This window comes from Lagenorhynchus albirostris, chromosome 11, assembly GCF_949774975.1.
Source record: "Lagenorhynchus albirostris chromosome 11, mLagAlb1.1, whole genome shotgun sequence".
Lineage (NCBI taxonomy): Eukaryota > Metazoa > Chordata > Mammalia > Artiodactyla > Delphinidae > Lagenorhynchus > Lagenorhynchus albirostris.
The window spans coordinates 15,651,504-15,666,755 of NC_083105.1; the positions used below are offsets into that span (position 1 = coordinate 15,651,504).

At 36.3% G+C, this 15,252-nt stretch overlaps 1 protein-coding gene and 1 pseudogene across 4 annotated transcripts in view; one reads left to right on the top strand and one right to left on the bottom strand.

Moving 5' to 3' along the window:
• Window positions 1–15,252, top strand: part of CRY1 (cryptochrome circadian regulator 1) — a 102,384-nt gene that overhangs the window by 55,721 nt on the left and 31,411 nt on the right. For 3 of the 4 annotated variants that reach the window (XM_060166866.1, XM_060166863.1, XM_060166864.1), the window contains exon 2: window positions 11,824–11,932. In XM_060166866.1, the coding sequence (XP_060022849.1) occupies window positions 11,824–11,932 (109 nt within the window). Of the gene's footprint in view, window positions 1–11,823; window positions 11,994–15,252 lie in introns of all 4 variants that reach the window. The other variant, XM_060166865.1, reaches the window with a different exon arrangement.
• LOC132529189 (small ribosomal subunit protein eS8-like) lies at window positions 544–2,434 on the bottom strand (annotated as a pseudogene).

Genomic DNA, 15,252 nt, shown 5'->3' on the forward strand with positions numbered 1-15,252 from the left:
TTTGGTATCAAGGTAAATCTCACCTCATAAAGTGAGTTAAGGAGTGTTCCTTTTTTGTCTATCCTCTGTATGAGGTTAGAATCCTCTGTAAAATTAAAACTGTCTATTTCATGAATGTTTGGTAGAATTCATCTGTACAGCTGACTGGCTCTTGTGTTTTCCATATAAGGTTTTTAACCACGAATTCAGTTTCTTTAGTAGCTATGAGACCATTCATGTTCTTTATTTGCTCTTGAGTCAGTTTTGGTAAGTTTTAAATTTCTTCTCGAGTCAGTTTTGGTAAGGAATTTATCCATTTTATCAAAGTTTTCAAATTTATTTGCATAAAATTTTTCATACTGCCTTATTTGCCATTTAATCCCTGCAATATCTGAGATTATATCCTCTTTTTTATGCTTAATATTGCTTATTTTGTCTGCTCTCTATTTTTCCCTTAATTTACCTTGTCAGAGTTTTACAGTATTGTTTCTTCAAGTAATAAATTTTGGCTTTGTTGTTTCTATTATGTATTTGTGTTCTCTTTTCACTAATTCCTGCTCTTGATCATTTCCTTCTTTCTTTTTCTTCTTTAGAACATAGAGAACAATAGATGAACAATAGAACAATAAACATCTTTATTACTTGAGCTAAGATAGGAGGGAGGAGGATTTGTTTGCTTTTCCGGGCATTGATTTTCCTCAGCTAGAACTCCAGCTCCTTGCATTCTAGCACATAGCCATCTGCTTGGCCACACTGGCCTGGTTTTGAAACAATGCATGCAAGGAGCTTGCCCTGCTGGAGCCTCCAGAAGGCTGCTGATTTTGGCATTCTTTTTCCTTTCATCATATTTCTTCTGAATTTTCTTTTATCGTTTTTTGTTTAAAATCCCTTCCTCCTCGGAAGTCAGCTTGGCTCCCTTCTTGCGGCCCCGGGGCAGTGCATAGTGGGACTCCTACCACTGTCAGAATAGTGTGCTGTCAGTGAGCACAATGCAGTTCTTCGCCAGGGTCTTGGTACTGACCAGTTCATTGTTGGAGGCACTGTAAACTATAATAAGCCTCGTTTTGCACGTACAACACTCCAAGCCTCAGGGGAAGTTCCCCATGTCCAGCCTCAAGTTCCCCACGTCCAGCAACTTCTTGTTGCCTCCCTGCATGTGGAATGTGTGTATGAGGCAGGGTCAATCTTAGTGTTGGCAGCGGGGATTCCCAGCTCATACTTCTGCTTCTTGTAGTAGGTTTTTCTCTCGTTCCTAGTCTTGTGGCGCTTGTGCCAGTTGTTCCGAGATATGGCTATTGCTCAGTGCTGGCTGGAAAGAGATCATTTCCTTCTTTATATTTTTTTAAAGATTTATTCTGCTGTTTTCCTAACTCAATTTCAAGTCTTTTTTTCTAATGTAAGGATTTAAGCCTATATATTTTCTTCCAATACCTCTTTTTTGTTGTTTTTCATTCTGTGCATTTTAGATATATTTTTTTCATTATCATTCAGTTTTAGGTATTTACTAAAATCCATTGTGATGTTCTTTGTCTGATAAATTGTTTGGAGAAGTGTTTTTTTTTTGGTACGCAGGCCTCTCACTGTTGTGGCCTCTCCCGTTGCAGAGCACAGGCTCCGGACGCGCAGGCTCAGCGGCCATGGCTCACGGGCCCAGCCGCTCCGCGGCATGTGGGATCTTCCCGGACCAGGGCACGAACCCATGTCCCCTGCATTGGCAGGCGGACTCTCAACCACTGCTCCACCAGGGAAGCCCGGAGAAGTGTTTTTTAATTTCAAAATGTATGATAGATACCGATTCCTTTAAATCTGTTGAATAGTATTATGACCTAGTACAGGGTCAATTTTCATGAGTATTCCATGTGTACTTGCATAAATGTTCTCTGCTTATTGGATATAATGTTCTCTGACTGCTTTGTATCTTATGTCTTTGTCTTTGGTTTTGTGTAGTTTCTAGATGTGGATGTATCTAGATGGTGTATGGTGTATCTAGATGTGGATCCTTTCTCTGTCTCTGTCTCATCTCTCCTTCTCTGTATCTCTGCTTATTTTTATCTGTTCTTTATTTCTGTTTTTATTTCCCCTCCTCTCCATCCCACCTCCCAACCGTATCCCCATGTACCTCTCTTTTTTACCCTGCTTGAGATTCATGAGCTTCTTGAATTGATATCTTTCAGTGGTTCTGGAAAATTCTCAGTAATTTTCAGGTCTCTTATTCTGCAACTCAGATTAAGTTCTTGTTTCCTTGTGTATTTTATGATTGATTGATTGATTTTTGGTGGAACTTTTTCTGTAGAAATTGAAGCATGGGTTGAAGTTGAGAGTCCAGAGAGGATTTATAATTTCTTTTAACAATTATCTCAGATCACAACCAACCTGGAACCATGTTAAATGCAATGATATGCTTAAGACGTTTGGTACCGTTTAAATTCCATGAATTTGCATTGAGATTATGCATGGAGGGGGATGCACAAGAATTTTTTAATAAAATAAATAATTTTAGATTTATAGAAAATGTGCAAATATAATACAGAGAGTTCCTGATTACTCTATACCCAGTTTCCCCTAATATTAACATCTTACATTACCACCGTATTTTTGTCAAAACTAAGAAATCATAGCACTAGCTAAATTCCAGACTGTATTCAGATTTCCGCTAATGTTCTTTTTGTGTTCCAGGATTTCATCCAAATTACCACATTGCATTTAGTCATGTGTCCTTAGTCTCCTCTGTCCTGTGACAGTTCCTCAGGCTTCCCTTGTTTTTTATGACCTTTTTGATTTAGAGTACTGGTCATGTATCTTGTAGAATAGTCTTCAATTTAGTTTTGTCTGATGTTTTTCTCATCTGTAGAGTGGGGTTATGGGTTTTGCGGAAAATATCACAAAGGTGAAGTGTTTTTCTCATCATATCATACCAAGATGTACATGATACATGACTGACTTATCACTGATGAGGTTTGCTCCGATATGTGGTTGCAGTACTGTTTGCCAGTTTTCTCCACTGTGAAATTACTATGTTTAACCTTTCCATTCAGGAAGGGAGATTTTATTTTCTTTCAGCCCAGACTGAGTAGAGACAGGCAAGTTTCCTTCCTGTCCTATTAAGATTTATGTCTTATTTACATTTGAACTGTGGATGGAGCTCTTTAAAGCCCAGGTTTTATATTGAGGGTCTATTATTAGTTTCCTCAGTTGGATGGGCCTTGGGTTTTATCTCCTGTCCTCCTCAACCTGGATTATATTTAAGCTTTCCAGGACTCTGTAGAAATCCTCAAGGCTAAAGCTGACCTTAGCACTCTGCTTAACCTCTTATGATTCCTTACTTTTGGGACAGTCCAGTGAATCATGTTTAAAAGTTTCCTTTTGTTGTTTTTTGTTAACTTTTTGTTAGTTATTTCCATTAAGGTATCTTAATCCAATGTATTGTCAGCAACAGAAGTTAGTAGGTTTCTTTTGACATTGATTTTGAATATTTTTAAAAGTGTTAACACTTGTGTTGGGGGGAAATACAGCTTAGACTTAGAAAGTATGTTACTTGTAGTCGTTCTCCCAATTCCTCACTCCCCCCCGACCCAAACAACACAGTTCTTATGAGTTTCTTAATTTAAGGATACTGTTTTCTCTGCTTTGATTGATCTTTCCTACTTGATCCTCATGATCAACACCTATAGATTCCAAACTCTGTTCAAGTGTTTTCTTCCTCATGCCTTCTCCTGTCTCCTTTCCCCTGCCCCCACACACAGAGTTTGATTTCTTCTGTGCTGCCATAATATACCCTTCATTAAGAAATATGAAGACATATATATCAATGTTGGTTTGAATATTATGGTAGATGTTATTATTGTTCACCATTATTCACCTGCAGGAAGTTTATGCTTCTGCCTTCTTGAAGTTTGGCTTGCCCATGTAACCTGCTTTAACCAATTAAATGTGAGCAGAAATGCCTTGCCTGCAGTAGATACATAGCATGAGTGAGAAATAAACTTTAGTTATTTTAAGACACTGAGCTTTGAGAGTTGTTTGTTACCTCAGTGTAACCTAACATATTCTGTCTTAATTGACACACATGCTCATCCCTCATCTTGAAGGCAAAAGCTGTATTTTAGTCGTCTTTATGTCCTTAAAGCTGCCAGCCTAATTTTCCTAAAACATTTTAGATTATTATATATCCTTCAGGAAAGTAACCTGGGTTTAGAGTCAGACACATCAAAATTAAAAAATTTTTTACTTGATTGCTTAGCTGAGTTACTTTGGAAGATGTCCTTGAGTTTTAGATTCATTTTTAAAATGAGATACCTTATAAAGTTGTTGGGAATATAGTATATGTAAAGTACCTAGTCCAGCAGACATTCTTTCCCTCTCACATTTCTTACTTCTCCATTGACTATTGAATCAAGTCTTTAAAAGTCCCTTTCTCCTGCTTTCATTAATTTATTTATTTGGTTAGTCATTAGATAAATATTTTTTGAACTGCTGCTATATGTCAGGCATTGTCTAGTTACTGTGAAGTGGTGAACAAGGCCTAGTCCCAGACTTTAAGGTGGTTACAGTCCTATGGCCAATAATTCTCCCTTCCTGTCTTCAGCTATCAAGTAAAGTTATATTAATACTGCAAGTCCTCTCTACCATCACCTTGAAAATTTTGCCTAAATTTCTCCCCATCTCAAAAAGAAAGAAAAAAAATCCAGAAGTGATTGTTCCCTCCTGATTGTTCAAAGCAAATTACTGGTATTCATATGTGTCTCTTATAATATATATTGCATTCTGCCATAACAGATTCTGTTATATTCATATACATCATGTACATTTTCAAGTTTCTTTTCTAAATGTTACACTCGAGTGTTGGAATTTCATATCATTTATTTTGTATTCCTCAAATCAAGAATATTATGTGGATAATGAATGTCATTCGTTAGAAGGTGTTTTGGGAATTTATGGGGGCATTTTTGGTAGTCACAGTGATTGGAGGGTCCTAGTGGAATTAATGAGGAGAGACTGAGGATGGAAAACTTGCAGTGCTCAGGACAGTCTCTCAAAATAAATAGTTGTCCTGAGTCCCACATAACTTTCAAATATTATACTAGATGTTTCGTGAAACATCTAGTAAGTGAAAAACTTATTCATGATTTTCAAAATCTAGAGCCTAAACCCATTTTTATGTGTAAACACTAGGTATTTTTTACACAATTTTAATATACACTGAGTGTTCCTAAAATATATTGATCACCAATGTGAATCAAGGGAAGATTGAACTTTGTCCAGACCTCTACTAAATCTTGCTCAACATTACAGAAAACCAAAGGCAGTAACACTTATGGTATTTGAGTCACCAATAATACAACTGTATCATTCTGTTTTTGTAGCTGTTGAATTTAAAGTGATTCTGTATGTAGGTGCAGGCATCCAACTAATTCATTGTCTTTTTGTTTCATACCCAGATATTTACTTATGGTAAGTAAATGTTGCTTTTTTTTAAAATATAAATGACTTTACTTAAACTTCTCTCATATATTACATTGGAGCGTTATATTAATGATTTAAAATTGCATATAAGGATATGTTATCTATGAATTTCATTTCAGAATTTAAAATAAGGCAGTGAAAAATATTTGTTATAAAAGGTGACGTTGTGTCATGGTTTAGAGCCACTGATTTATGAACCATTAGAGCCTGGAAAAAATATAAACTTTGCTTTTAAAATACATATTTAATCCTGTTCAACATTAAACTGTTCTCTTTAGGGAAAGTGTATATCACAAATATTCTGATAATTTGAATAATGTTAGATAAGAGCACTAAAAATTTGTTACAAACCATAAAAAAAGCATATGTAAACTTTATTCAATTTATAAAGAGACAAATTGCTATTTATAATTTTTGAACTTCTAATGAAGCACCAATGACTGCTTAATGACTGAGACTCTCCATTTTTTCCTTTATTATAGTTAGTATATCCAGAACTTTTATTTAAAAAAATTTAACTCTGTTGTTTCACAAGGAGGAAGGGTAGAAGAGAAGATATTTTGCATGTGATTTAATGATCTTAATTTATAGTCTGTAAATCACTTCTCTAGGGTCAGCAATGAATTGTTTTGGTTTAGCTCTTCTAAGTGTAGTTTTCATTGTTGAGCATGTGATAAGATATATTTTATAAACTAAAGTGCAGAACCAGATGGCTTTATTCTGGTATGATACGTGTTAATTCATAATGCCTTGTTTTTAGCAGGAATGGGATTATGTCGTATCTTACTGTTGCGTTTTTTAGACTATTTTATAGACAGAACTAGAAATTCTAGTTATATAAAGCTGTACTAGCATAGGCTGGAAAGTAGGTCATTGTTATGGGGAGTATACCAAACTGCCCACTGGTTGCTATAGCAATGACCTACTTTAAGAAACTATTTCTGTTGATTCATGTTGAAATCATCTTTTGGAACCAGCATAAAGAAACACACCGCATGTAATTTTTCCTAATAGCAATAAGGTAGTGATCACTGGAGGTAAAAAAAAAAATCCTTAAAATGTTTAAAGTGAAGAAATATATTTTCTCACCTAACCCCTCTTCAATTTATTTTGAAGTGCTGCAGTTAGTATTGTAATTAAATAGTATAAGAACTGTTCTTCTGTGTAGGCAATACAATTATGCAGAGGGATATAGTGAGTTTTACTACCCTTTGGCCTATTTAAAAATCAACCTGTTACATGTAGTTAATAGCATTATTAACTGAGCCTTCAAATGGGTATGGTTTCAAGAAAACAGTAAACATGCCAAATTGGATAAGGTCTGAAAATAAGTCCCTATTAAAATTGTACCTTATGCGGGAGTTCCCTGGTGGTCTAGTGGTTAGGATTCTGGGCTTTTGCTGCCGTGGCCCTGGTCAGTCCCTGGTTGGGGAACTGAGATCCCGCAAGCTGCACGGTGGGGTCAAAAAAAAAACGTACCTTATGCAATTTCAATATATTGTATTAAATCATTCCATTCAATGTTGGATTCCTGTTCTTAGGTACATGCATTCGTAATATATAAAGTTTGAAATTGGTGTGTTCTCTGAAACACATTGAATCTGAACTCTCGCAGAACTCATTCTCTTCCCAGTTGAGGGTAAAGGATGAAAAGTTAGACTATAGAGTACCCTTTGAAGTAACATTATTCCTTCAGCACTAAAAAGAAATCTTACCTGTCAATGAGTTGATATTTTGAACTTGGTGTATTGGAGATTTTATGGTATTATCAAGGAAGAGTTATATGCTTAGAGATTAGTTGATTCAGGGTCTTAATTGCACTGTATCTTGTTGTATATATATTCATATTCACATTTGCCTTGCCTTGTGGGAAAGATTTTCATCAAACCTTTGTTCAAAGTCACATTCAGAGAAAGTTAAGAGATCAAGATGATTATGTATATAGATGTAGGCATTAACTAATTCATTATCTTCTGTTGTCATGCCCCAGTATTTACATATAGAAATACATGTTACTTCTTTCAAAACTATAAATTTTTCCCAAGGGAGAATAATTATAACTTCTGCTGAATGAATATCTACCAAGTACTAGTTATTTTATGCTCTTTCTATCCTTTCAGCAGATTTTCAAGACAACTCTATAGGTTATTTTCTACTATTTCTGATCTTTTCAACAAATTGTGTAAGGCACGTGATGAGATTTGTTTGCCAAATGTAGAATCCAAAAGACAGGTAAAGAAAACTGTGTAGTTAGGAGTGAGACACAGATACTTAATTTGAAATCCTTGAGGAGGAGAAGGTGATCTATATATTATAGCTATCATATAACGTACAATCTGAAAGTTTCTCTAGGATGAGGTTATGTCCTTTGAGGGTTTAGGGGATGGAGAAATTACTTTCAGGTGGAAGACTGAAGATTAGTAGAATGTGAACTTAAAGACATGGGAATTGGGAAAGGTACTCCAGGCCGAGGGAAGAGCATGGAGCGAATTCCAGGAGATTGAATGTGTGGGGAAAAGAGAAGTAGTTTGGTTTGGCGGGAGGGAAAGAGGAATGGTAGGAAATGAACCCTGGAACCCTAAGTTAGTCAAACAAAATAATTTGTTCTTTATTCTATAGAGAATGAATTTTTGAAGACCTTTTTACAGGAAAGTGTGCCTCAGGAAGATTTCATATTGTGTATAAAATGGATAAGAGTGGAGAGAGATTGTTGGTAGGCAGAGCCATTTTAAGGCATTGCAGCAAATAATACTGGCAAGAGATAACAAGGGATAGAATTATTGTAGCAAGAATAGAAGTGATAGGAAGGAGGAGAGTAAAAAATAAATAAATAGCAGTTATATAATCATGCTTACTATGGGTCAGGCACTGTTGTAAGAGCTTCACTTATGTTATTTAATTCTCACAACAATAGTATGATATGGGCCCTGTTACTATTCCAATTTAACAGATGAGTAAATTAGAACTTTTCAGGATTGATTGAGGGATAGTAACTTGTTGCTATCAATTGTTAAATTATGGGACATCTATGGAATGGAATACTATGAAACCATGAAAATTGATGCCATAGAAGTATGTCTGTTGCTTTGAAAATATGTTCACTATGTGTTAAACCAGGTTTACAGTAAATATAATATTTCTGTTTTGTTCTACTTTGAATGAATATGCTAATTGTCAATTTTATAACTCTTATGACATTTAAAAAAAGTGTATGTTTCTCTCTTCTTTACCCCCACCCCAAACTCCCTCTCCCCAAGGGTAGCTATTATTAATAGCTTGGTGAGTATCCTTCCAGTTAACAAGTAGATATATGCAAAGTAAATTTTATTTTATCAAAATAATATATGCAACAGTTTTAAAAGTCATAGTGCAAAAAGCCTTATAACAAGGACAGCATCACTGATATGTTCTCCTCCATCCTGCTCTTTTTCTCTTCTTCACAAGTCTTTTCTGAAATACCTATTTGAGTCCACTGTATCTCTGCAATCTTTATGTGAAATTATAGTGATATAAACAATAACATCCGTGGAAGAAAAACACCATCAATAACATCTATGGGAGAAAAACATCATACCGCAATACAGCTTCTGTTCCTTTGTTTTATGAAGTGCCAAAACAAAATTAACTTTATGGTTGCAAAACTTTTTCCATTGCTTCAGCCCACGTCATTCTGTACAATGTTTGTTTGGTTCATAGAGTATTTATTGAAAAGCATTAAGAACGCTTATTCAGCTTGTGAACAAGAAAGGGAAAAATAAAGGGCTAATTATTAACTAATTCAGGCTTACTTGTTCATTTTATAAATGAATCAGATCCTTTTTTTTTCTTTTCCCATCTTGTTGTCTATCATTGACCTGCTTGTACTACATAAAAACTTTTCTACCAAAAAAGTAGAATATGGTGAACTCTTGCTACTTACTACCAGCTCTGGTAGAGAAGATACTGAAACTAATACTACAAAAGAGATTTGAGGATTATCTCTGCCTTGGATTATCCTCCCAGGACATTTTAGTTTTGTACTGTTTAAATTTAAGAAAACTTAAAAATTGCTAGTTCATTCAACTTCTTAATTTTTGATCTGAATACTACAGGCTCTAAAATTTCTTTTGCCAAGCAAATACAGAAAACTAGATGCTTCCCAATAAACATTTATCACCAAACATGATAAGTTATTTATAGTTACAGATAATTCTACAAAACTTAGATACTTCTGTATTGCTCTAACAACAAACAACAACAATATTCTCCCTAAAGTATTTACACATTGGCAGTGGTGGGTTGGGATGGGGATTGGGTATTGGGGGGTAACTCCAAACCAAGACAGAAAGGGGATGTGGTGAAATATAAATGTGAGTATATATTTGTTTACGGACAACTGTGAGACTTCCTAAGGTGAAATGGTGGGATGTCTTTAACATCCTCGTGAGTATAGCACTGTGACTTCCCAGGCCCGTAGAGATGATGATTCCTAAAGGGAAAGGAATATCAAACTTGACTAGGTATACTGATGTCACTAATAACTACAGTTGTAGAAAATTAACAAGACTTTCTTGGTGAAATTATGGGATCAGAATGGGCAAAGACAACAAAATGATCTATTCTGAATAATCTTCTAGAAAAATGCTGTCCAGTAGAACTTTCTGCAATGATGGAAGTGTTCTTCACCTGTGCTGTCCAACATGGTAGCTACTAGGCACACATGTAGCTCTTGAGAGGCCTTGAAATGTGGCAAGTGTGACTGAGGAACTGAATTTTTAATTTTAATTAATTTAAATGGCTACATGTGCCTAGTGGCTACCATATTGAACAATGCAGTTCTGAAATATGCCTTTCCATTCATTTTAACCACTCCTTCTCACAAGTAAGACACAATCATTATTCTGAAAGAGCACATGGCCTGTAGAAAAGGCAGATAGATATTTAAGATGAAAAACAAAGAAGAAACAGAGTAGAGAGGAAATAAGATATATCCAGCTGAGAGGAACAGAATCTAGATGAAATATTAGAGAAAATTAACATGAGGCAAACAATGAGGTTGAACCTTCCAGGTATCTGATATCTCTTTTGGATTTGCTCTTGTGGGCTACTCCATTTCTTCCCAATGGAAGATGCAAAGTAAGCAGTCTTCTGCCTCTGCCCCAGAATTTCCCCAGATATCTATTATGCATAAGACTTACTGATAATTATTTCATTGAAAAAAGATCTGTAGCTCCACCTGCATCATGAAACCTTTTTTGAAAAAATTAGTCTGGCATTCTCTACACTCAGAGAGTTAATGCCACATAATTTAACGTCTATTTATTATCAAATTCTTTTTCTTTAATTATATTAGAAATTTGAAAATGGGCATTATACTTTCTCTCTCGTACATAGATAATTACGATTGCTCAGAGTGATTAAATAGGATGTTACCTTTTTTTCCAGTAGAAAATGTTCTAGATTTTACAAGGTGGCTTTCCTATATGAACTTGAATTTATTTCACCAAGTTTCAACAATGAGATCAGTTCATTTAATTACTTTATTTCGTTTTTTAAATATTTATTTATTTATTTATTTTTGGCTGTGGTGGGTCATAGTTGTGGCACACGGGCTTCTCTCTAGTTGTGGCGCTCTGGCTCCAGAGCACGTGGGCTCTGCAGTTGCAGTGCATGAGCTCCAGGGTGCTTGGGCTCTGTAGTTGTGGCACGCAGGCTTTCTAGTTGTGGCACACAGGCTCAGTAGTTGAAGTGTGCAGGCTTAGTTGCCGCGCAGCATGTGGGATCTTAGTTCCCCGACCAGGGATCGAGCCTGCATCCCCTGTGTTGGAAGGCGGATTCTTAACTACTGGACCACCAGGGAAGTCCCTACTTTCTTTATATGATTTTTTTTTTTTTTTTTTTTTTTTTGGTGGTACGTGGGCTTCTCACTGCTGTGGCCTCTCCTGTTGCGGAGCACAGGCTCCGGACGCGCAGGCTCAGCGGCCATGGCTCACGGGTCCAGCTGCTCCGCGGCATGTGGGATCTTCCCAGACCGGGGCACGAACCCGTGTCCCCTGCATCGGCAGGCGGACTCTCAACCACTGCTCTACCAGGGAAGTCCCTTTATATGATTTTTATGTTTACAAAGTAAACTTTGCTAACAGTCACCCGTATTTAATGAAAGTTAGCAATTTAATTTAGGAACTTTATTAAAAAATACTGAGAAATTTGTGCTGTAATTAAAAAAAATTATATGATTTCTGGAAACAGTAATTTCTATATAAGCTGGAAATAATAAGATTATAAGAGGTAAAAAAGGTGATGGGGTGGCATTTCAAATTTTAGAATAACATGATTTTACATTACTTTATATCTTCTAAATATATATTTTGAAGAATTTAAATAATATTTTCCTCTCTCTAGATTTTTGCTTCAGTGTCTTGAAGACCTTGATGCCAATCTGCGAAAATTAAACTCTCGTCTGTTTGTGATTCGTGGACAACCAGCAGATGTGTTTCCCAGGCTTTTCAAGGTTATTGGAAAAATCTTTGCATAAAAAAATAATCTTTTGTCAGAGAAGACACATATTTGGGGTAAAGTATGGGAAATATAAGTGCTTATAAATGAAATATTGTGGATATTTTCTGTATTTAATAAAAATGTTACACAGTGTAAAATCAGACAGTGAAAAAAATGATTTACAATGAAAAGTTTCTTTCTTCTACCTTAAACTGACAGTTCCCCTCTCAGAAGCAACAACTACTACCAGTTTGTGTATTCATTAGAAGTATTCTTTGCACAAATAAGAATGCATATGTGTATGTGTTTATATACACATATTTGTGTTTGTGTGAATGTTAACCATCCCCCCTTTTTAAAACCAAGGTGAGAACACGCTATGTTATACCATTCTATGCCATGCTTTATTCACATAACCATATATTTATATTTTAGAGATTGTTCCATGTTACCTTCTCAGTCTTCTTTTTTTTGTTTTTAATTTATTTATTTATGTTTGGCTGTGTTGGGTCTTCGTTTCTGTGCGAGGGCTTTCTCCAGTTGCGGCGAGCGGGGGCCACTCTTCATCGAGGTGCACGGGCCTCTCACTGCCGCGGCCTCTCGTTGCGGAGCACAGGCTCCAGACGCGCACGCTCAGTAGATGTGGCTCACGGGCCTAGTTGCTCCGCGGCATGTGGGATCTTCCCAGACCAGGGCTCAAACCCGTGTCCCCCGCATTGGCAGGCAGACTCTCAACCACTGTGCCACCAGGGAAGCCCCACTTTCTCAGTCTTTTAAATGGCTTCATAGTACTGCATTGTATAGATATGCTGTTAATTTTTTTTTAAATTAAAGTATAGTTAACTTACAATATCATTAGTTTCAGGTGTACAACATAGTAATGCAGTATTTTTATAGATTACACACCATGCAAAGTTATTATAAAATATTGACTATATTCCCTGAGCTGTATATTATATCCCTGTGACTTATTTATTTTATAACTGGTAGCTTATACCTCTTAATCCCCTTCACCGGTTTCACCCCTACCCCTACCCCACTCCCCTCTGGTATCCACTAATTTGTTCCTTTTTGGTTTTTTAAAATTTATTTATTTATTTGGCTGCTTTGGGTTTTTGTTGCTACGCCCGGGCTTTCTCTAGTTGTAGTGAGTGGGGGCTACTCTTCGTTGCAGTGTACAGGCTGCTCATTGTGATGGCTTCTCTTGTTGCAGAGCACGGGCTCTAGAGTGCATGCTCAGTAGTTGTGGCACACGGGCTTAGTTGCTCCACAGCATGTGGGATCTTCCCGGACCAGGGATCGAACCAGTGTCCCCTGCACTGGCAGGTGGATTCTTAACCACTGCGCCACCAGGGAAGTCCCCACTAATTTGTTCTTTGTATCTGGTGAGCCTATGTCTGTTTTGTTATATTTGTTTGCTTGTTTTTTAGATTCCACATATAAGTGAAAACATACAGTATTTGTCTTTCTCTGTCTGACTTATTTTCACTTATCATAATGCCCTCCAGGTCCATCCACATTGTCACAAATGGCAAGATTTCATTCTTTTTTATGGCTGAGTAATCTTTCAGTTTGTGTGTGTGTGTGTGTGTGTGTGTGTGTGTGTGTGTGTGTGTGTGTGCATCTTTATCCAGTCATCTGTTGGAGGGCACTTAGGTTGCTTCCATATATTGGATATTGTAAATAATGCTGATATGAACATTGGGGTACATCTATCTTTTTGATATAGTGTTTTTGTTTTCTTCAGATAAATACCTAGGAGTGGAATTGCTGGATCATATTACCATATTATCTGTGTTCTATTTTTAATTTTTTGAGGGTATAATTTATTTCACTAGCTTTCTATTGAACATTTAGTTATTTTTCCACAGGCCTTTTGCTAATACAAGTAATGCTGTCAGTGAACATCCTTGTTCACAAAAGAGAAATCTTTGCTCACATGTGCCAGTACATTTGTGGGACAATTCTTGTAAGACTTTCTGAGTCAAAGGGCTGTAACAATTGACATGCTACAAAACTGTAATGTTTTTAACTTGGTAGAATCTTAAAAATCTCCTAATCTTATTTCCCCCTCTTTTTTCCAAATGAAAAAATTAGTCCTATAGAGATTAAATGAGCTAACCTAGGTCATAAAACTAGCTCATGGAAGTGTTCAGACCAGAAACTGAGTTTTCTGGCTTTGTTAATCTATCCCTTCCTATTTACTACCATTAGTATTCCTAATGTATATCTGTTTTTCTCTTGCAGCTGTTTGATTCATCAAATTTTTATAATAGCATTTTTTCTACTTCTAATGCACAAGAAAACAGTTCCTTTTCCTGAATGAAATATCCACAGTGCTGGGAATCAAACCAACACTACCTAGCCTTTTTTTCAGCAGTGTGAAAGAACCTTTTAATGTTTAGAGTTTGGCTAATACAACAGTTGTAGCTAGTGAAAATTTATTTTATAAAAGTTTTCGGGCTTCCCTGGTGGCACAGTGGTTGAGAGTCTGCCTGCCGATGCAGGGGACACGGGTTCGTGCCCCGGTCCAGGAAGATCCCACATGCTGCAGAATGGCTGGGCTCGTGAGCCATGGCCTCTGAGCCTGCACGTCTGGAGCCTGTGCTCTGCAACGGGAGAGGCCACAACAGTGAGAGGCCCGCGTACCGCAAAAAAAAAAAAAGTTTTCTTACTACTGTAGCTACTTAGAGTCAGAATTTAACCTAGGTACATGGAAGAGCTCTGAGAAGAAAGGATATCAAAAACAATGGTGATAGTTTATCAGCATCTCACAAGTATAAAAGTATATGTGAATAACTGCTCAACCCTATCTAAATCCATGTGTTATAAGTAAAATGAATCTTAAGAGGATTTTAAGTATCTTTAAAATAACAAAACATTTACCTGCTTTTAAAAAAATGGTTTAACTCCGCAAGTCTTTTGTGTTCTTTATTTTGAGCTTTCTTCTGCCTGAAGTAACATATTATTGGATCAAACTATCTTCTGTATATAGATGATGTCCTGTCTTGTTACTTTGGCAGAGAGGCAATGGTTTATGCAAGGGCCATAAAATACAGATACGTGAATATACTTTAATATACCTAGAGTGCTTATTATTGTATTCTGATACAGTAGTCTATATAAAATGTCATTTATGAAAACTTTCAGATTTATTTAATATGTCTGAACCATAGAGGGAGTTAATTCCTCTTTTTATTGTATTGATATTTTTATTTTTACTTTTTGTTTAGAGGTACTATATGCATGTGTTTCCAAAAAAGAGCCCAAGAGTATGTACGATAAAAAACAGGTCTCCTTCTTATCCCTAACCCTTACACCCCCAGCTTCTCT